Source organism: Balaenoptera physalus, assembly GCF_965194825.1.
Source record: "Balaenoptera physalus genome assembly, chromosome: 1".
NCBI lineage: Eukaryota > Metazoa > Chordata > Mammalia > Artiodactyla > Balaenopteridae > Balaenoptera > Balaenoptera physalus.
Window position 1 is genome coordinate 108424129 of NC_138882.1, and position 23206 is coordinate 108447334.

At 32.9% G+C, this 23206-nt stretch overlaps 1 protein-coding gene across 3 annotated transcripts in view; it reads right to left on the bottom strand.

Annotated features, from left to right (window-relative positions):
• Positions 1-23206, bottom strand: part of AGL (amylo-alpha-1,6-glucosidase and 4-alpha-glucanotransferase) — a 101694-nt gene that overhangs the window by 36768 nt on the left and 41720 nt on the right. For all 3 annotated transcript variants that reach the window (XM_082451877.1, XM_082451875.1, XM_082451876.1), the window contains exons 6-24: positions 22281-22462; positions 22005-22116; positions 18774-18897; positions 18333-18435; positions 18140-18237; positions 17348-17487; positions 16114-16301; positions 14263-14386; positions 13509-13672; positions 13115-13216; positions 12845-13000; positions 12601-12751; positions 10289-10413; positions 10087-10199; positions 9834-9968; positions 7212-7342; positions 4216-4352; positions 3809-3942; positions 2414-2589 (exon numbers count right to left, since the gene is read on the bottom strand). In XM_082451877.1, coding sequence (XP_082308003.1) covers positions 2414-2589; positions 3809-3942; positions 4216-4352; positions 7212-7342; positions 9834-9968; positions 10087-10199; positions 10289-10413; positions 12601-12751; positions 12845-13000; positions 13115-13216; positions 13509-13672; positions 14263-14386; positions 16114-16301; positions 17348-17487; positions 18140-18237; positions 18333-18435; positions 18774-18897; positions 22005-22116; positions 22281-22462 — 2595 coding nt within the window. The remainder of the gene's footprint in view (positions 1-2413; positions 2590-3808; positions 3943-4215; positions 4353-7211; positions 7343-9833; positions 9969-10086; positions 10200-10288; positions 10414-12600; positions 12752-12844; positions 13001-13114; positions 13217-13508; positions 13673-14262; positions 14387-16113; positions 16302-17347; positions 17488-18139; positions 18238-18332; positions 18436-18773; positions 18898-22004; positions 22117-22280; positions 22463-23206) is intronic.

Consider the following 23206-nt stretch of genomic DNA (forward strand, 5'->3'; position numbering starts at 1 on the left):
ACATACTCAAAATATACAAATCAAGCATTGAAAATCATTTGCACCAGCTTGGTTATGTTAATCACTTTGATCTTGGGTTCCACATAAGTTAAGTGAGGAAAACCTTCTTGACCGTATTTCCGCGTGAGATTCTCTACTGCAACGTAATGAAAACATTCCATTTCTAAAACAAATTGTGACGGGCGATGAAAAGTGGATACTGTACAATAATGTGGAACGGAAGAGATCATGGGGCAAGCGAAATGAACCACCACCAACCACACCAAGACCAGTCTTCATCCAAAGAAGGTGATGTGTGTATATGGTGGGATTGGAAGGGAGTCCTCTATTATGAGCTCCTTCCGGAGAACTAAATGATTAATTCCAACAAGTACTGCTCCCAATTAGACCAACTGAAAGCACACTCGACGAAAAGCGTCTGGGATTAGTCGACAGAAAACTCATCATCTTCCATCAGGATAACGCAAGACCACATGTTTCTTTGATGACCAGTCAAAAACTGGTACAGCTGGGCTGGGAAGTTCTGATTCATCTGCTGTATTCACCAGACATTGAACCTTTGGATTTCCATTCATTTCGGTCTTTACAAAATTCTCTTAATGGAAAAAAAATTTCAGTTCCCTGGAAGACTGTAAAAGGCACCTGGAACAGTTCTTTGCTCAAAAAGATAAAAAGTTTTGGGAAGGTAATGGAACAAAACGGTGCATATGATGTTCAATAAACTTCTTGGTGAAAATTTAAAACGTGTCTTTTATTTTTACTTTAAAAACCGAAGGAACCTCTTGGCCAACCCAATATATGGTTGATGATGTAATTCTGATGATGATGACAGCAGCTATCACATATATATATAGTACTCTGTGCGGCACAGACTTCCTGGTACTTTAACCCACTTAACACCTTGCATAAAATGTAAGTATAGATAGATCCAAGGATGAGTTTGAGTTGGTATGCCCCAAAATACAGGCAGTTAGTCTTTGTTAAAAAGTCAAAACTATAAAATCTCTAGCACTGATGTGTGGAAATGTTTGTATTAACTTTTTGACCTCTGAGAGTATATGACTTAAGATCACACATCTTCTGAATGATTTCTACCTTGTCAATTATTATAAAAGCTTATAATTATATATATATTTTGCACCACTGTCACCAAAGGAAGGTATTCCTGGCCTTTGTATTCATTTAAAAATGAAACCAAGAAATCTACCTGCAAATCTGAGTACAGTCCTATATATTGTTAGTATGGAGTATATAAAACTCTCCCTTAGGATGTTAGAAAGAAATCCCAGAACTTCTATTTATATTTATGAACTTATCTTTTTAGTTTCTCTTTTTGTTTTATATTGTACCTGATATGTAAACATACCAAGTATCATAACTTATATCAGTATATCATTTATGATATCAATATATCTGTATATTTATTTTGGGAGTGCTTAACAACAGCAGTGAATAATCAAAAATGTTGAGATCACTATCCTATGTAATAGGCTTCTAAACAATAGGCTTTAAAATCAAATTCTGCCTATCAACTTTTTTTCACAATGGCCCTGTTCAGTTTTATGACCATCTGCATGGATTCACAGGGGAAAGTACCAGAAGGAGATCAAATAGTTGAGTGAAAATCTAAAACACAATTACATAATTAAAACATTCAGAAGGTTCATATGATCATTCCAAATGAAAAGTTAACTTCTTTTTTAGTTGTTGGGTCCACTAGGTCTTTTTTCTTGGTCTGAGCAAATGCAAATTTAAGGGTAAACAGAGGAATTCACACAGACAATACTGTTACTTTCATCCTGCAATTAGTATTTTTCAGTTTAGTTTGGAAAGTTCTAAACTTCAGTGGACTCAAATATTAAATACTTCTTAGAAATAGCTTGAAATTTATTGAAAAGAAACCAAAAGCCTATTTTGCTTAGATTTCAACTTGTTACTTGATTCGGGTTTTAAATCTACTTTCAGGAAAAATAACAATAGAGCTGAAAGCATTTGATTGCAATTAGACACATAATAAAAATTATTTAACATTTGTTTCATGCTTTGTAACTTGTAGAGGACCTTTACAAGGTTGGGTTAATTTTTAATATTGGGAAACAAGTATAGTGTAATGGAAAAAGGGTAGTAAAACAAATTTGATTAAAAAATGCAAAATGTCATAAGTTGGAAAAAATAAACATGAAGAAAAGGATTAACTGGCCACAACAAAAAATGCACATAAATAAATGTCTGGTGCACCGTGGTAATTAAATAGTTAGCACGGTTATTATTTTTACAAGTGAATACCTATGAAATTTTACTAAGCACTAACATGAAATCTTGAATAACATCATGAGTTTTTTTAATAATAATTTCTTCATAATTTCTTCTCTAATCCTGACTTGCACATTTAACCTTGTACATAATTTCTTACCTGCGGCTAGAGACACACAACACTGCTCCTTCTCTCTTGTGATTTCATTCAGCCTGCACGGTACATCCATAAGGGAAGGTGAAAGAAGTGGCAGAGAAGGGAATTGTCCTACTCCACACATTTGGACTGAACCCAGGGAAAGGTGTTTCACAAGGGTAGAACCGTTCTGAACAAAGCTGCAACAATGTTATAGAGTTCAAAATATTATGTGTAGAAATACAAAATTTTTTATTATTCATTTATTTATTCAAAAAATTTTATTAGGGTAAGAACACCTAAGTTGAGACCTACCTTCTTTAACAGATTTTTAAGAGTATAACACAATATTGTTATTTATAGCCACAATGTTGTACATCAGATCTCAAAGCTTACTCATCTTGCATACCTGAAATTTTATACCCATTGATTAAAAAATTTTTGGCAGTATTATTTTACTTGGTTTCTTCCCTTCAAAAAGTCTCTCTACACAAATGTGTAACAATTGCTAATATCAGTTGAACAAAATTTTCAGTTTGGATAAGGTTTCAGAACTGCTTTCATTTCACCCAGTATTCTGTCTAGCTGGCTTTAAAAGGCCTGTTGTAAAACAAATGGTAGGGCTGAAGTTTTGTTCTTTCTGAAATCATGCCCAAATTGATTTGGCAGCTCTTCACTGGTACATTCCGACCTGTGGTTCCATTTTAGGGAAATTCACCAATAAAGGCAAATTTCATTTATAATAATAGCAGAATATTTTTTCTCTTAATTAATGAAAAATTAGAAAAAAGAATGGTGTGTGTAGATTTATGAAATTGTATCCATTAACTTAACAAGTCAAGGAATAAATAGAAACAGATAACATAAAACAATTAAAATTTCCCATCAACATGTTTTATAGTTTTTTGTTGTTGTTGTTAAAGATTTATTGATTGATTGATTGATTGATTACTATGTTTGCTCTTCATTTCTGTGCTAGGGCTTTCTCTAGTTGTGGCAAGCGGGGGCCACTCTTCATCGCGGTGCGCGGGCCTCTCACTATCGTGGCCTCTCTTGTTGCGGAGCACAGGCTCCAGACGCGCAGGCTCAGTAGTTGTGGCTCACGGGCCTAGTTGCTCCGCGGCATGTGGGATCTTCCCAGACCAGGGCTCAAACCCGTGTCCCCTGCATTAGCAGGCAGATTCTCAACCACTGCGCCACCAGGGAAGCCCATGTTTTATAGTTTTATAGAACAGATTTTAATAACTGTTTGTTTTTGTGCGTTCCAGATTAAAGGATGTTAATAAATTTACTATCAACTTTTTCAGCTCTATGCGTGTATGACAATTCCTCATGTTTTGGTCTTTTAAGAGTGTTTAAACTGACTGTATGTGGCTTCTACACAAACATGCTTATTTACTCAAGCTTTGCTGGATATACCTTGACATCTGCTTCCATGCTATATCCAGAAGAGTGGTATATGCACCAATTAATATAGCATCAAAGTAACATGGGATAAGGTAACGTGGGATCTGCTTCAGGTAGAAGAACATAGCCTGCAACCATTTACCAACCTGTTATAAAAATAATTTTAAAAGTTAATTTGATGTGCTTATGGGCTAGGTGTATTTTAAAAGCTAAATCCGAACATGCAATTCTACTATCTAGCAATCTATTAACCAGATTTTCACTTATTAGAACTGAAAGACAATGAAGAAGGGAGGAAAATGTTTCAGTTTAGAAAATAATGTTTCAGGTTAGAAAACAATATAAATATTATATGTAGTATGTTAATATACTTCTTATTGTGCCCTTGTTTTTTTGGACTAGAATATAGCTTTACTTACTTCAGCAATGGTTCCTGATCGTGAAATAAGCCGGTTACTGACATAGTCAATCATCCAGTCTCCAGATCTCAAATTATCACAAAAGGGATGCCCCAAGTCATTCTTTGGTCTTATTTCTGCCAATATGGACATTAATCCTGAAAATTCAGAGAAATAGCATGACAATTTAATCACTGGCAAAGGTAGTTTGTTCTCATAGCCTGGGCTGCTGCTAGTCTCTAGTGATTTGGGGTGAACATGTATACAGGTAGACAGAAGGGCTGCACAGTCCTTAGTGGCACTTCCCATGGCTGGAGATAAGTGTGTCAACACTGACTTGAACCAAGATACAAAGGCATACTGAAGGGGACTGGTGTCACAGGAGCTATGCGGAGTTTTCCTAGATTCCTATTTTTTGGGGCTGGTCCTGCTCTTTTGAATTTTAATATTACAATATTCAAAGGCAATTGGCATAGCTTCCCTGCCCTAAGGATCTGGGGGAAGAAAACTGGTAAGTCTACACCTTTTCACAGTTGAAAAGTGGTGGATTCCTTAATATTCAGGCAAGATTTAAGAAAATCATAGAACTGGTTTCAGAGACAGCAAGAGCACCTATGGTGGTAATAATAAAGTCTGTTTTGGAGAGGCTCTTTGAAATATAACAGGAGGTACTTGGAACTAAATGAAGTATCAAAATGAGGTATACAGGCATATCCTCAAGTACTACTCAGACAGAAGTATTAGAATCCCTATGCATATATAGCACATTCTATTATTTCAATGACAGAGCAATAGTACAACTTTCATTATTTAATAAGGCAGTAATTTCCACCTTAAAAAATTATATTGGCTTCACTGACTTCATGTCAAATAAATTTATTTAAATTTAATTAATTTTACTGTGTGTATAGCATGTTTTGAGAAATTAAAAAATAAATATATAAATTTAAGATATTCTTTCCTTCAGGAAGCTTATAATCTTCTTTAGGAAACAAAGCTTAAAACATAAAAAAAATCTAAAAACAAGACAGTATAAAATAATGGCCTATATATACCCTAGCATTTTCAGGGAAGGTAAATATTGCTCAGTAAGTGTTAGTTCCACTTACTGAATAATGGATTGACATGATGGAGCAGTGTTTTAGAAGAGAGGTCTGATGATAACCAATGGGATGGTATGATTTGCGGAAGAGGTATCAAGAGGTTGGAAAACTGGTTAGTTGGTTTTGTAGACAGGACTTAGTCCTAGACAGGATGATAACCGTGGAAATAAAAAGGAAATGGTATACCAAAAGAGAATACAGAAAAAAATCCAGAAGTCATGATTATTGATTTGGGGTGAACACATGTACAATAATTTTGATTAATTATTGATCGAATGTTGAGGATAAAAGGGGCAGGTCCAAAAGTGGATTCCTGGATTCCAACATGACTGAATATGTATTGTTACAAGAAGTAGGGAAGGGGGATTTTGGTTAGAGGAGAGAAAGGTCAGTGAAATGGTTAAGTGTGATTTAATCTGAGGTTGCTATTAACAGCCTGCTGGAAATATCAGGTGGCTGCTGGAAATACTAAATTGCCAGAGGGTAAAGGGATTGGTATAGAGTAAAAAATAAATCAGGGAAGGGCAATTATATTTAGAAAGAATGAGAAAAATCATTTCATGAGAAGGTAAAGAGAATTAGTAAAAAACCAGACTTAACTTTAAGAAACATAAAGGCCAGAAAAGAAGTTCACACAAGTATGGTCTTTTCAGGCAAACAGAAGGAGTTTAACAGCTCAGAGTGAAAATGGTAGGTATCTGCTTAAGAGTGGTAAGCTATACATTTCTTTATTACTCACAGCACAGAACATTGTTTGTTGAAAATGAGAATATTTTAGAAAAAAACAAAATGTCATAAGCGCAAAAAGTCTTACAAATTTTTGAGAGCTTCTTATGTGCTTGATTTTGTAGAAGGTATGAAAGCTAAAAACAAGAATCCCCCAAAAGGCAAACATTGTTCTTTCTCAAGGTACAGTCTACTTAGTAGAGTTTTAAAGCTAATTATCACTGAATACTTACTATGAACTAAGCATTGTCTAAGTACTTTACATGTATTAACTCATTTAATCCTAACAGTAACCCTTGCAGTAGATTCTATTTTTATCTTCATTTTACAGATGAGAAAACTGAACCACAGAGAGTTTACCATACAGTTATACAGCTAGTCAGTGCAACCCACAAGGTGTTGTTCTAAAGCCTATTTCTTGACCACCATAATAAAGATTCATAAAAAAATATTACACTAATTATTCAAATAAGGCAGTAAATTCCAAGGGCTAATAAGAGACATAATAGATAAATGCAATGGGTGTCTGGAGGACAAAGAAATTACTGTGAAAGCAATAGTTAAGGAAGGATTTGTGGAAGATGTAAGAATTGAATTGGCCCTTAAAGATGGGTTAGATGGACAGAGAAATAAGGAGGAGTTGAAAAGGAGGTTTGACAAGTGGGAAACTATATGAACCAGGAATACATGTGCGATAAACCAAATTTCCTAGATAAAAATCTAAGAAAATATTACCAACCAAATGAATTAAACTGATAGTTAAATATTTAGTTCCTGTATCCCACTTTACAACTACTCTAACTACATAATATTTAACTAAAAGTTCTCTTTGTAGGCTAAAACAAATATGCAACAAAAAAATATTTCCAATTAGACAAAAAAGGAAGATGAATATATTTACAACCTAGTTCCATTTGGAGCCCAAACGAATGATCTCATTTAATCCTCATAAAAGTCTATGAATTAGACAATATTATTCACATTTTATGGAGGCAGAAGTTGGGGCACAGAGAATTTAAGTTACTTGCCAGAGGTCAATGAGTAGGTGGCAGAGCCATAATTCGAACCCAAGCAGCTGAACTCTGAGCCCATACTCTTATTCCTATAAGGAAGACACCATATGACCCTTAAAAACAAAAACAAAAACAAAAAAACCCGAAAAGTTTCACTATCCTTATACTTGCTTACCTTGAAGACCTGCATATTTAAGAGATGACCAGTTTGGTATGTGATAACACCCCCCACCATCTTCTTGTTCTTCTGATTCACAGCGGTAAAGTACCTGATTTAGCTCAGCCAAAGTTAATTTAGAGGCAATACTAAAAGTTGGAAAATAAAGAAAACTGGTTAAACATACTGAAATTTCACTTGCTCTCAATAAAAATAAAGAAAATCTGAATCATAACAAAAAATGTTTTAGCAATGTATGTTTTAGGAACTCAGCGTTATACTATACACTGTAAACAATATACATTTATAAATAATAATTAGAGGATAAACATGCTAAAAACTCAATTAGAAGTAACATTTCTCCCAAGCCAAGGAAATAATCAAGTGCTAAATTTTATTAATTAGAAGTATACTGGAAAAATCTTTTGGTTGCTATATCCTTTATCTTATAAATTTGTTGTTAATCTTTCTAGTTCAGACTTAGTTTTTCCTCTCCTTTATATTCTCCTATGTGGGGGCAATAAGAACTTTTTATGCTAATTATCTTAAACTCAAAATAATTATCAAAGGACCAATAAAAGGATAATCAAAAGTCACAGTTAACCACCTAGGAAATCATGTGTTACTCGACTGCTACATTCCTCTCCTTTTCTCCTTTCCGCTCCTAAGGTTGCATTACCCTTCAGCTTGGTTGTTTAAGAAACCAGATTTTCTTAGATAAAGATGTTTCTTGCTAATGAGCAGAAGGAAGTGTTTAACTATCATCGCCTTGGTTTCCCTTTGTCCAGTTAGCAGTGAGATTGTGTAAATGACTACACCTGAATGCAACTGAAACCCTACTTTCTTTTCTTGCACTTCTAACTGCTCAGGTAATTTCATTTTATATAACTGAATACATATCCTCTTGAATGTACTCTCTTCTTTCTCTTTTAGTTCTGTCTCAGCTTAGAAAATTGTTAGCTGTGCTTTGTTCCCTCTGTCTTTGCTAGCCTCCCTCCTCCCAGCTGGGACTGACCCTTCCTCTGCAATTTGTGAGTCAAATCTATCGGTAGCCTCAGTACCAACTCCATTCTAGTGCAATGTTTTTCAAGATGTAGCCAGTGAACTCCTTGCATAAGAATCACCTGGAAAGCATATTAAAGTGCAGATTTCTTGATCTTGTCCCAAAATAATCTGAGTAGCTCTGATGAGGAATGTGCATTTTATAAACATTCCGTAGAAACACAAAACTGCTTCATCACAGATTTTTTTTTAGAATGTAACTACTAAGTATGGTTTGAATTAAGAGTTAATATCCTTATTAATAAAAGCTCTTAAAAAACAACAAAAACAATTGAACAGAACAGAAAAATGAACTAATATGTAAAATGACATATCACCAAATAAATACAAATGGCTGATGAACAAAAAAATTAGCTTAATATTTAAAATAGAGATATCATTTTAAAGTATTTTATATTTACCAATTTGACTAATAATAGCTAACACTTACTGATCACTCACTCTGTGTCAAACACTATTCTGCGAGTCACTGTAATTATATCTCTTAGGTAACTTGCCCAAGGTCTTACTTCTTACAGCTAAGAGTCTGAAATTGGACTCAAACCCCAGCAGTCTAGTCGCATCCTCTACGCTCTTAAACATTACATTAGAATAATATATACTCGGTATTAGTAAGGATGTGGGATACTAGACTCTTTTACATAGAGCTGAAAATATTAATTAATATAATCTTTCTGGAGTGGATTTGGCAGTATTAAAAGCCTCATATATACAGACAGTCTAACTCAGAAATTCCAACCCTGGAAATTATCCTAGTACTCATGATATCAAACATATATTGAGCATTCGTTATGTGCCATGAATTGTGTTAAGTGCTTTATATGCATTATCCTATTTAATCCTTACAAAATCTAAGAGGTAGGAACTACTATAAGCCCCATTGTCCAGATGAGGAAACTGAGATGAAGAAAGTCTAAATAATTTGTCCAAGATCATACTGACAGTGGTGAAGCTGGAGTTAAACCCAGCCTTAAATTTCAAAACCCATACTCTTTAGTACTATATGGCACCACCTAGCAAGGGCATGATTAGTAAAGGAATAACTAAGGATTTATGCAAAGATGAATGTACAAAGACATACATAATAGGGAATAATTGGGAGCAATTCAGCTGTCCAAAAAATGTAGACTGATGAAATAAATTATGGTATAGCCATATATTAGAATAATGCATTGACATTAAATAAATGAAGTGGTAAGAAGTATGATGTATGCAACTTAGTCTCAAATAGCTCAGAAAAACTGTGTATATGTGTATAGAGACGTGTATATATATATAGATAGACAAATATGTATAGCGTATATATGTATACATGTCTATCTATCTATCTATCTATCTATCTATCTATCTATCTATCTATCTATCTATCTGGGAGCGTATGAGTAAGAGAGCATGCATGCATACACAGGCACAAGCAACAGGACAAAATGTTAACACTAAGTGATGAAAATACTCCTGGTCCTTAGACTATCCTTTAAGCAACAAGGATATATAGGACTCTTAACACTGCTTAAATCAGGCTTGTGGTAACTTATCAGTTATTAAACTGCAAATCTCCATAAAATAAGGCGGACTTACGAAGCAAAAGGAATTTTTAATATAGGATCTGTGTTGTCAACAGCAAGACTCCCAGATTTAAAATGAGGACTGAATTGTGTCAGATGATTTCGAAGAATTCCAACAGCAGCTTGTGCATGTGGATCAAGACTAACTCTGAAAACATTAATTAAAATATAGTTAATTTTTAGGAGTAATTTATTCAAAATTAACAGGATATGTAAAACACTTTAAATATAAGTAAAGTTAACAGTTTGAACTCTAAGTAACATACCTGAATATAATAACACTTCCAGGAGACAAATTTTCAAATTCTATTTCTTGAATAAATTCATTGGGTCCTTTTGTGGTAATTCCAGCTTGTTTAACAATTTTACTTTCATTAAGCTTGAAAAAAATAATATAAAACCTTTCAATAGATAATTCTAATGTCCTTAAAATGTTAAATACAGTAGTGGGAAGAGAGTCCCAAATACCTGAATATGTTCTCTAATTTCTACTGTGACATTTGGCAGTCCATTGATTGAATTAGCATCCTTCCTATAAGGTTCCGTATTTCTCTCAACAGTTCTAGCTTCAAGAACTACTTCTTCAATTTTGCCTAGGAATATATAAAAACTTTAACAAAATTTCATATTAAACCATCTGAAATTAAGAATTGGTAAAGGGGTTTTAAATCACTTAAAGTTGAATATGAAATATCAGTTAATTAAAAAAAAAACAGTCTGAAAGTAGATAATTCTACCCAAGATGCAGCTTTTACACAATGCTTTAAAAAAAAAATCACAACTTAATTAACAAAGCTTTATTTGAAAAGAGATCCCATCAAGTAATAATGGCTTAGCTCTGGGGAACAATGTACAACCTTCCTAATATTGAGTGGAGAGAAAGTAGATCACTTGAAAGGCTTACATTTAAAAAATGGAATATTTCAAAGATAGAAAAAATAGGGGAAAATTTAAAACACCCAGGTCTCTCTACCTCACTTAAGAAAACATTCCAGATCCAACTGAAGTCCCTGTGTACCCTTTCTCCCCCTTCAGAGGTAACCACTACCTGAAGGTTGGGGTTCATTGATCCTGTGCATTTTTACTACATGTGTATGTTTCCCTAAGCAACATATACTATTCTCCATATGTCCAAGTTTATTTAAGTGGATTCAAGTTACATATACATTTCTGCAACTTCCTTTCTATTGGACAACACTGTATTTTTTTTTTTAGGTTTGTTCAGCTAATATAGATTAGCTCTACCTCATTTATTTCAAATGCCAGATAGTATTCCACTGTATGAATATACCAAAATGCATTCATTTTATTAACATTGTTATTGTTTTTCTCTACTATAAATAATGTTACAATAAATATTTCTGTGCATATTTCCTAATGGAAATGCAGAAGAGTTTCTCAGATATATACCTGGGAATAGAATTGCTGGACCAAAGGATATATAAAACTGCAACGTTATTATTTAAATAATTTGAACTTTAAGCCATTAATCTGACAATGAAAGACTTTTTGATCCAGAAATCTACTTCTGGAAATATATACTAAGAAAATTGTTCAAAAGAAAAAGAATTATTCCTAGTGTATATTCAAATCTTAAAGAACACTGCTAAACATACCCCAAAATATTAAAAATGGAATACTAACATAAAATATGAAATATTTAACATAATGAAAATGACAATTTTGTGGACTGATAAAATGGAAAATGTTTTAAGGATGATCACTGATCAAAAAAAAAAAAAAACACCCCTGAGTGTAGCCATGTAAAACTATATATGTACATTAGCAACAACCAAATAAGATTACTGAATATAAACTTGTGAATAGTCAAAAAAAGTAATAAACATTTAACTCTGAAACTATTCAAGTTGATAATTTCTAAAAATGGGAGTTATGAATATTTAGCAACTAGCAACCAATATAGAATATGATGATTTTTATGAGAATCTTCATTCACTCAATTAATCAACAGACTTGGACAGCTGCTGTATGCACAGGAGCATGTTATGCCATAATATATTATATATAATAATAAGGAAATGAAATACACATGTCTAGAAAAAAATCAAGCAATACTAAGGATATATCTCAAGGATGTATTTTATAACTAAGTGTTAGAATGATATAGAGAGACTATAATTACTTTATGTTCAGAGGACAGAGAGTTCACTGAGTACTTAGAGAAAGCTTCTCAAAGGAGGTGAAACTTTAGTCCTTGAAAGATGTAAAGAATTCATAAATAAGTGGAAGTAAGACTACTTGGGGAACAGTGAAAATATCTATTTGGTTGAAACAGTGGAGTGACACAGGGCCAGGAAGGTAGGTGAGGATGGATTATAAAGAGCCTTAAATATTAAACTACTTTCCATTTTGGTTTATATATGTAAATACGTGTATACACATACATAAAAACACTTGGACACACACATGAATATATGTACATACATATATACAAACACATGAACATACATATATATTTTCCTGGGTATAGAAGAAATACATGTTCATTTTATACAAATTGGGAGATAAGGGAATGTATTAGGATGAAAACAAAATCACTTCACAACTCAAAAAATGTTAACATTTGAGAGTATTTCCAGGTTTTGTTCCATGTAGCAAAAACATAAACTATCAAAAATTTCTAATTCTTTTTCTCAACTACATCTACACTTGCACTGTGTTACAATATATACGATATGTAACAACAATTTAATAATATTTATTATTATTATTAACAATTTAACAATATAATCACAATGACACTTTTTAGATCACATTACCAGGGATGCACATTTGAGGCACTTCCTTGCTGTAAAATGAAGTCTTGGGATTCCTGAAAGCAGTTCTAGACACAGATACAACGGATTGATGGATACTAGGTGAGTGTCTTGTTACTGCCACTATGTCTTCATCAACTTGATCCACATACACCTGAGGAAAAAAGAGAAAACACATTAGTGCTCAAATTGGGAAGGCTCTAAAATTGAACCTTAAGAAAGAAACCTAGAAAATTTAGTTTCTTGCCTGAATAAAACCCTTGGCTCCAAGCTCTTGGTGAAGTTTATTGATGGCACACCTGGCCGCAATGATGCCACTTTGGAAATTAACTTCACCGATACTGGATGGTGATACTTCAGGATTCCACTTAGCGTAAAACCGTTCTTCAGAAACTACTGAAATCTGAACAAAATTAAAACTTAGCCATGTGTACATTTTAATTACAATGATAACTTTTGGCAAAAATGATCAAAGTTTTTGGCCTTGTGGATTTTAAAAAACAACACATAAACAAACCTGATGAGGCACTAATTCGTCATAGCCCTTAGTACTTCCACTAGCACAACATGCCATAGAAACAATCGTGGAACTTGGGAGAGCATCATATGCTGACCTATGCTAGAAAACAATAAAAAAACAAAAACAAAAACAAAAAAACCCAAAAGTTTATTTTCTTTCAAATGCAAAGTGCCATCCTATAGCATAATGAAGTAAAAGTGCATAAATACATTTGATGAGATACATTCATTTGCTTTAAAACAAATAACAAAACGCTCAAAAACCTTTGTATCACAATCACTAAGGCACTATTTTGAAGTTTTGTGGATATTACTACCACGAAATAGCAGAGAACTAAATATCAAAACATTTAGCAAAATCAGTAAATACAAGAAACACGTTAGATGCTTACCACAATAGGACACTCATTATCATGGGTAATATCCATAAACAGGGCATGTGCAATAGCTGGCATTAAAGGCCTCAAACAGGGTTGAACGAAGGATCCAACAGGTTCTCCTCCATATCGGTAAACTAATCTGCCCTCTTCATGACTGTCACGTGCACTCATTGCCTCTGCAAGGTATTACAGAATATTTTAACAATCTTCATTATCAATGTCCAAGAAGAGATTAGATTTCGTATCATGACTGACTTTCAAAAAAAGACCACATAAATATTATAAAAAATAAAACTGCTTTAAACATTTAAACAAATGTCCATTAGTTTAAATGACAAAAAAGTCTTCTCTGTAACTTAACCAGAGAAATGGTTCATGCAGGTAAAAGGGAACATATGTTGTTTATTAGGATGTTGGTTATATAAAATCCATGGAGAAGAATCTAAAGATTAATATCATATAGGCAGGTAGGAGATGAAAAACAGATTTGTGTACTTTCAACAACCAAAAAAATGGTTTTGTTCATGAATCATCAGTTCATTCCACTGCTCTTTCAAGTTAAAATGAGATATTTTACCCCAAAGTGGAAATTTTTACTGATGAAAACAGACTAAGTTATACTAGGCAATTTTGAGTAGAATATTTAAAAGAACAGTAACTATGTTGAACATTATTAAATGCTGTATATAAAGCTATTAAATGCCTTTTAATCTACTTAAACGAAAACTAAAGCTTTAGATGGGAAAAACACTTTCAATAAGCCTACCTCTTATTAAGGAACTAATGCCCAGTCTAGTAACAAAGATATTGTCCAGGTCTTCACTTCCTGTGAACAGTTCAGCTACTACATATAAATTGGGTTGCAATTTCCTAGCAGCATCCAACATGTACTGCAAAAAGCACAGTCACAAATGTAACAGAAAGAGAAAAGCAAGATGGTGCAGGGGAAGGAGAGGAGGCAAGATTAGGCATGGATTTGACAAAGGAAAATATCATGTAGCAAGACAAAATGGAAATCCAAGAAGAATTTCCAAATAAAGTAATTGTGCATATGTAAGAAAACACAAAACAGACCAATACATACAGGAAACAAGAGAATTTATAAAGACAATATAACAGTTAAAAAGGAAGATTAGATTTTGCAGATACAGGGACACAAGGGGGAGGAAAAAAGGAAGAAGAAAAATGTTAGTGTCACATTAAAAAATGTAAACCATAGCACTGCAGTTCTGCTAGGATTTCCCCCCATTTTATGTTTGTTTTTAATACCTCTAATCAGACTATTAATTTCCAGGCACTTGACTAAGCTATTCATGATAAATTCCCTACTGGTGAATCATTTAGCTATTGCAAAGATTAGGTCTGACCAGACTGAAACCAGTTTTTCCTACAGATGATAATAAACTTTTTCTTTTGGCCATGCTTTGCAGCTTGCGGTATCTTAGTTCCCCGACCAGGGACTGAACTCAGGCCATTGCAGTGAAAGCACTGAGTCCTAACTACTGGACCACTAGGGAATTCCCCAAAACTCTTAATCAGATCAGTTCCAAAAAGTTTTTTTTAACATAACATTTCCACAAAGACTAATAAAATCTTGAAATTGTATCAAGTAAGATACTAGAGGATTATGTAACTTAAAATTAAGCAAATTAAATTTTAATATTCTAAGTTTTTCCATAATGTTATAACAATCTTAAAAGTGTATTTTTTTTTGATGTTGCTATAAAGGAACACACAAAAAAACCTCTGCCATTTTTTGAAGCTAAAAAACGTCTACTACTTTAACTAATTAATGTTCATTAAATTCTTCCAAATCAAATCAATTTTTCATCACAGGACTTGAAACATATACATTATAATACTGCTTTAAAAGTATAGAAATAGATGTTTTTCAGATAAGCACACATTTCCAAAGAACACTAACTTGTGACTAGAAAACTATCAAAGATCTTATACACAGAATGAAAATTTGAAGTGTTTACAAAGCTGTAAATGTAAAAGATAATGCTGTAAGTGTTGGCATTGCTTACGTTACTGTAAAAAACCCAAAGAGGAATAGAAAACTTTTATGTTTACATTTACATTTTTATAACAATTAATAAAAATTGAATCAATGAGGCTAAAATAGTTTCAATATGCTGTAATGTTAGGGTTTAAATAATCACTGTAATATGAAATAAGCTATTCAACTTCACAGTGGCTACTCATGTATTGAAAGCAACCTAAAAATAACAAGAATAAGACAAATTAATATTTATATATTAAAATATTAATAAGATTAATTCTGTTAAAATATTAACACTAAAATATGAATAATATTTTAATAATATATATACAGCAATATGGTTGTATGTGTATTATCAGAGACAATATAATGTACTTCCCTAACTTAAAATAAAAATATTAACTCAAACATTTTATAGCCCAGCACTCCATAACAGCTGCATCAAAAAATCGTCAGAATTATGCAAATTATGCAAGTGTTAAATGCTACCACCAAATCAATGTTGGTATCCAACTAGCAAAAGGAAGCATATATTTGTATACTCTATTTAAGGAAAGCTAGGAAAGAATACTGAATTTCTTTTCTTAATGTAGATGAATTGTTTTTATGTACCTCGGCTACATGAAGAGGTGTTGAGTGACAGTTATCAAGACGGACTCCCTGGAAATAAGTCGCAGTTATTTCAGTGTATTTTTTCATGTGTGCCCAGAGATAAGGACAGTCCTCTGGTTTTTTCCCATAGCGTAATTTAACACTGTCTCCCCAGCAAATAAGTTCTCTCCTTAGATAAACATCTGAACCTGTTAAGAAAGGAGTTTGCTTTCAATGGTTTGAGAAACAAAATGAAAACATTTACTTCAAGGAAAAACTTGTTTTTAAAACACATTTACTATTTCTAACACAAACCATATATAGGTTAAAATTACATCTAAAATGGCATGGGGTAAAATTTTTTAAAGTTAATAGTAATTTGGATCTCATATCTATTTTGCTAAAATTGTACCTTATTGTCTCTTCTAAAAATGTGTGCTTAATGGCAAAAATTTAAGTTACTTCTTGAAAGAAAACAATAATAGTAGGCCTTTAAAGCTATAGTTCTACCAAAAACATTTAAAGCTCCATCTCCACCTTGCTACCAATTTTTGGCAATAGGTTACATTAAATCCATGGTGTAGAGCAGAATGTCCTTTTTCATTTAGGATGGTTAGAAAGGAGAGGGCAGAGATACTTAAATCCAAAGCTACACTCTTTTTTTTAAAAAAAAATGAGATTTCTGAACTAAATTTAATGTCATTAAAACAGGCTTCTAATTCTAAAATGTTAAAAAATAAATATATTGAGAGGTCCCTGAAAAATTCTTCCTGGCAATGAAATAGATGTAGAAAAATAAGATGCTAGTATTAAGTGAGAGGGAATCTAAAAACAATTGGTTTCTAGTTTAACTGCCACTCAAATACCTTAAATACTCCTCTGGCTAATGAGTGAAAATATCTCTTGTAGTAAATAGTTGTAATAATAGAGGTTTCAAATGTCTTTTAAAAATGCAAAAAATTGTTGCCCAAATAAACTTTTAGGCAGGACCACAATATAAAATAGATATATAAAAGCTATTCCGTTTGAGGAGATAAAGGGTAGAAAGGGAAAGGAGGGAAAAGAAGAAGGTGAATCCCATCCTATCAATCCCTTCTCTTCTCACTCAAACTGTATGCACCTCTGGCATCTGTAATGAAATAGTTTTAAAAACGCTAGCATAGTGGGAGGAAAAAATCAATAAACAATTTATATTTTGAGCTTGCCACGAACTTTTATTTCCCTATGCATAGAGAAGTTAACAAAAATAATATACCTGGTTCAGCAAAGTTTCGAAGGGGATCATCTGCCATTACCCATCCATTATGTGCCATCAGAAAACAAGCTTTATTTGGGACATGAATCATAGATTCTTCTGTGGAGAGGGACGTTTCTTCAAAAGGGAAAGTAAAATATCTAGGGAGATACAATTAAGTATGAAATCCACACAGAGAAACTCTTTGGAGAGAATGTGAATTAGCAGTATTAAACTTCTTCCCTAGTGAACAGAATAGAAAAGATTAGTTTGACACCATTTATGGGAAATAAACTGCAATATAGGTAAAAAAATCGTCAGTAGACATTTTGAGTAAATCTAGTAAGATTTGAGAAACTGAGTTAGTATTATAGCATACCTGATTAACATTCTAAATAATAACTTAAAAAATCGCATAAAATTACTAAGAAAATCACTGAGGTACTAACATTATTTTGCAAAGGTTTTTACTACACTTCAGTTGCCTAATCTATGTTGTACATTACTTAAAGTATAAGGAGCTAAATGCTTGCTTAATTTGATTAACGTTGAATTTATTAGTAAGTATGCAGTCCTCCAGAAACATGAACGTAAATGATTATAAATTGGTTCATAATAATGATAGTTTCTCTAACTAAAGATTTGCCTAACAAAATTAATTAATATTAAGCTTAGGTACCAGATCAAAACTTCTATTTCAATTTAAGAAATGTACTGAGTCACACATTAAAGGAAACATTTAGGTTAATTTGAAGAGTTTAACACAATTTTCAATTTTTAACCTTTAATGAGAAGAAAACAAAAATGGAATACCTGGTAACCAAAGGATGTTCTCTAGTGACAGGTCCTAGTTTAGGACCATGGCCAGCCAGTCGTTCATAAAACACATTTCCCAAAATGCAATTAACTGCCTAGAAAACGTGAAATTATATTACATCAATGACAACAACAAAACACAGTATTAACACTCAAAGAAAAATAGCAGTTCAAAAGAAGTAGGGAAAACCTGTTCCTGATGATAGTTCACGAGTTGATGCTTCTCTGAATTTAATTCCTCAATTCTCTTCTGGAACCAACTGCAGCATTCATTAATTGCGGCTGGCCCATTACTTGAAGCGGATAAAGCAATACAAACATTATTTAATGGTTTTACAAATTCTACATTTAAAAATTTTCTAATAATGGTCATAGAAACTTTAAATATATTCATCAGGATCTTAATTATGGCTGAAGAAGTTTTCCAATTGTATACATTTTTACATTTATGTATAGGAACATGGACCAGCACACAGACAAGAGGGGAAATGTCATGCATTTGAAGTAGTAGAATTATGGTGAATTACTTTATTTTCTATTCAGGCTTTTAACAATAGCATGAAAATAATACTATCCATAAAGGTTTACAAGTAATATTACTCTTTAATATGTAGTAAAATATAAAACATACTCATGTGGTATGAAAGTTGCTAGTGCAACGTTCATATCTACAGTACAGCCAAGTCGTCTGTATTCAGGATCCTGAATAATCTTAAGGTGTTGTTTTGGATCAGGCTTTGTTGTTTTCCTATTTTCTGAAAGAAAGAAAATATTATATCTTAAACGCAGATATGCATAAGGAGATTATAACTGTTACTGATTTCAAATTTTTAGTTTATAGTTTTTTCTTGGAAAATAAAACATATGTTTATTTCATAAGCATCCTTCCTACCTCCCTGTCCATCCTCCTGCACACCATCTAACACACACGTGCACACACACACACACACACACACACGGAAGAAAAGACAGAGAGAGAGAGAGAGAGAGAGAGAGACTGACTGATTGAGGAAAAAAAACCCCAAAAACACTATAAAAGAAAAGCACAGCAATTCCTACCAGTTCAACCTCAGTTCCATCTTTCTACCTCAGTTGGCATTCAGTTATTCTATACATTCTTTAGGGCATTAAGGATGTTGATGGTACAAATTTTCTTCACAGGTGCTACCAAATACATTAACATTAGGACTTCTTTTTTTCCTCAAAGATTGCTTTCTATTCTAAAAAGTAAGTCATATTAACAACCTGACTTTCTCTGAAAGAAGCACACAGGTTTGTTTTTATACCGTTTTCCTTTTCATCAACAAGCATGTTCTTACATAATAATAAAAAATGAAAAAAGTAAATAAACATTTTGTGGGGGGAATTTCCACTCTTCTTCTGGAACGTGTTCCTAATAAATCAGGTATTGGTGCAGAATTGCCTCCACTGGGTTTGATTTTATATTAATTAATACCTGGCTTATTCTAAAGAGATTTTGCAATGTCTTATAAAGGCCCAAACAAACTAAGATAAAAACTAAATAGATTTTAATATGTAGTTTCTGAGGTTAATCTAGATGAATAACATACATGAAAAATGCCAAGAAGTGTTTAAAAAACAGAAAAAGCTACACAATCGGTGTACATTATAAAACAGTCTTTAGTACTGGTAGACTAAAAGACAGATCACTGGACTAGCACAGCTAACAGGTCCATGTATATTTAGTGTATGATTATACATTATGAAGTATTATGGTGGTACCCCAAATCAGTGTAAAAGGATGGATTATCAACTCAATATCATTTTTAAAAATAAGAATAAAGCTAAATATCTTCTTTATATAAATTCCAGGTGTACTAAATATTTAAAAGTAAAACATAAATAAGATTATCAGAAGAAAACATAGATTGCTGTTTGAAGGTCTAGGCACAATGTGAAATCAGAAGCCATAAAAGAAAAGATCAACAAATTTGGTTACATTGGGGAAAAAAACCACCATAAACAAGAGTTAAAAGATCAACAGCATACTAGGAGGATATATTTGAGGCCACTATAATAAGGAATCACAAAGAATAATAAGTCAATATGAAAAAGACAAACAACCCAGTAGAAAAATAGGGAAAGAACATTAACAGGGAATTAATGGAAGAACTATAAATGGTTAATTAACCTGTGAAAAGATATTTCACTAATAAGCAAAGAAATGTAAATTAAAATAATGAATATTTTCCCTTATTGACAAAGATTATAAAGATTAATGGTATCTAACGTTGGTGATGGTATAATTAGTGATAATGTAAACTGGTACAACTTGTGTTGAAAAGCAATTTGACAATATCCATCATAAATTTATCATGAAATCTATATACCCTTTGACCCATGAATTCTATGTCTAACAATTTGTCCTACAGATTTACTCACATAGCAAGTAAAGATAACATGTACAAGGATATATTTTCTATAGTACTGCTTATAAGAATATAAATTCCCCTAGGGCAAGGGCTTGCTACTATGTTCACCATTGAATCCCTACGTCTGGAAGAGTGCCTTTCACATAACAGTTGATTCAGTAAATACGTATTGAATGAATGAGAAATGAACTGCAAATAATCTATCTAAAAGGCTAAAGAAATTCAAGTACTCTAAAACAGTGTATTGCTATCTAGAGGTTAAAAGAAATAATTAGCTGTAATAAGATCATGCTGTCAACTAAAATAACAAGTTGTTAAACAGTCCATATGCTATAGTTTTATTTGTGTGTGTATAAAATAGATATAAATATAAAACTTATGAATATAATTTATATATATCTAATTAGATAAAACTGGAATTTCTTTCAAAAAGAGTCTGAAAAGAAATACAAGAAACTATTAATTGATAGTTCCTTCTAATAAGTAGGTTTTGGGGGAAAGGAAGTCACACATTCCATTTATTATATTTTTGCACATTACTGCAAATAAATAATACAGCTTATAAAACATCAGAGGGAAGGGAAGATGGAGGCTCTTCAGTAAAATAAAACATGAAGGAAAGTTCATATAAAAAATTCATATATTAAGATGTTACACAATTGTGAAAGTTGAGAGAGTGAATCTGACCCTAAGTTTCCTGGGCCTCAGGTCATACTGACTTCTACTTTGAAGGCAGTATTTCTGGGCCCTACGCAAGCTCTAGTTTCTGGATGAGGAAGAGGATTTCTAGCCATCAAAGATCCTTGCTGTTAGGTTGTCCTATACTAATTGTAGATACATTCTTTATAATTTTTCTTATTTGCCTCCTAAAAACCCTAATTTCTCTTTCAGCATGTTTTTTTCTATCCTACTTTGTCAGGGACACAATGATTAACTTCTTAAGGTTAATTATGTCCTTAACTGAAGATCTGTTTCTTTATCTTTGCTACTGGCTAGTACCTGAGTCAGTCTCACTAGTGGTTAGGTAGCCTTAATGGTAGGCACCATCAGCTAGAAGCCCCTCTACCTCAGTTAAGATTCCTACGTTAGCCAGTAGAAGACTTACATCTCTCAGTTTCAAAGCCTGTTTTGAGTCTTTGGCAGCTGAAATACTCTGCTCTACTTACCTGCCATTCATGCATTTAACAAATACATATTGAGCTCTACGATATTCTGAGCATTGTGCTAAGGAATCAATGTAAGAAACAGTCCCTGAGGGAAACAATTATGTATTATGACACACCCTTTAGATATCTCTGCTAACTCTAAGATGGCTTCCAGAATCATAGTTTTAGAGTATCAAAAACAATACAAATATCATATAATAATAACAGATTTAATAATGTGTTAACCAAGAGAACAGTTATCGCTTCAAGAGTAACATTAAATTTCTTAAAATCGATAGAAACATTCTAGTGTATATCCTGTACCTTGTGTAAGAAGTCCTCTAAATTGTTCAACTGCTTTGTCAACATCTACTTGGAAAAATTCCCAGAGATGGATCTTTGGGAAAATATCCTCCCAAATTATTTTTCGAATGCACTGAAAAATATTAATAGTTAAAATATACACATTTAAAATCTTTTTACTAAACATTATTTAGCATATTAAAAGACAGGTTCTAAATGATTTTCAACCACACATTTGCTTTACATTTTAGAAATTCTGCTATTGTTTTAGTGTGGTATTCCTCTATACATACTGACATTCATCTGATGATCATTTTCAATCAAAGCAGCTACTCCTCTTTCTTTGTATTTCCCTTCTGCAACGTCACAGGATAAATGCCAAAGTGCTCTGTCTAAGACCCAGGCAGGTTTTAAGTGTGGGGAATTCACAAGGTTATATGCACTTTCTGGATGTTCCTGGAGCCAACTACTTTTAGCAGCTTAAAGAAAAAGGAAACATAAAGGAATATCATGTAATTAAACTGACGTTAAGTTTAAAGGTAAAATAAAATATCAACATCTATCACTCATTTTCTTATATATTAGATATCAATATTTTATAATGATATTGTAGTATGAAAACAATTTTTTGGTTGTGGTATCCTATCATCTATTTCACCATACATTTTTCTTTTCTGTTGTAAGAGTTTTTAATTGATAGTAAATAGGATCAACACATTTATTAATGCCATTGTATAAATTGTTTACTATTGCAGTGGGAGTTAAGAAGGGTCTTGTCCTTGGCCTCTTTTGATGGTCCTTGGGTGAACTATATTTTGGAATGCTCCTTCTAAGCCTAAAGGACATCGTTTCCTTTAAGGCAGACTGGGCTTTTGCCCTGCTTCAAGTTCTCTGGCCTCATTAAAGCAGAAAGTTACCTGTATCTTCAACTCTGGTTTAGGCTTTTCAGTGTCTGGCTGTTAGGTTCTAGGGCAGAAGAGCCCCCCAACATTTACTTTCCCCAGGAGCTTCTCCTTTTTACTTCTGGTCTCCTGAGTGACAGGGCCCTCCTTCGGCCCCACCTAAGCTCTAGGTTCTGTCTCTTACCTATCCTTAGAACGCAAAATGTCATTTATATCTTTTTTTCCTACATATCATGTATTCCTGTGGGTTTTTTTTTTCTTTTGAGGGGGGGAGGGAGGTGAGATTCCTTCCTCTAGATCTTTAAATATGCTTGTATCTCC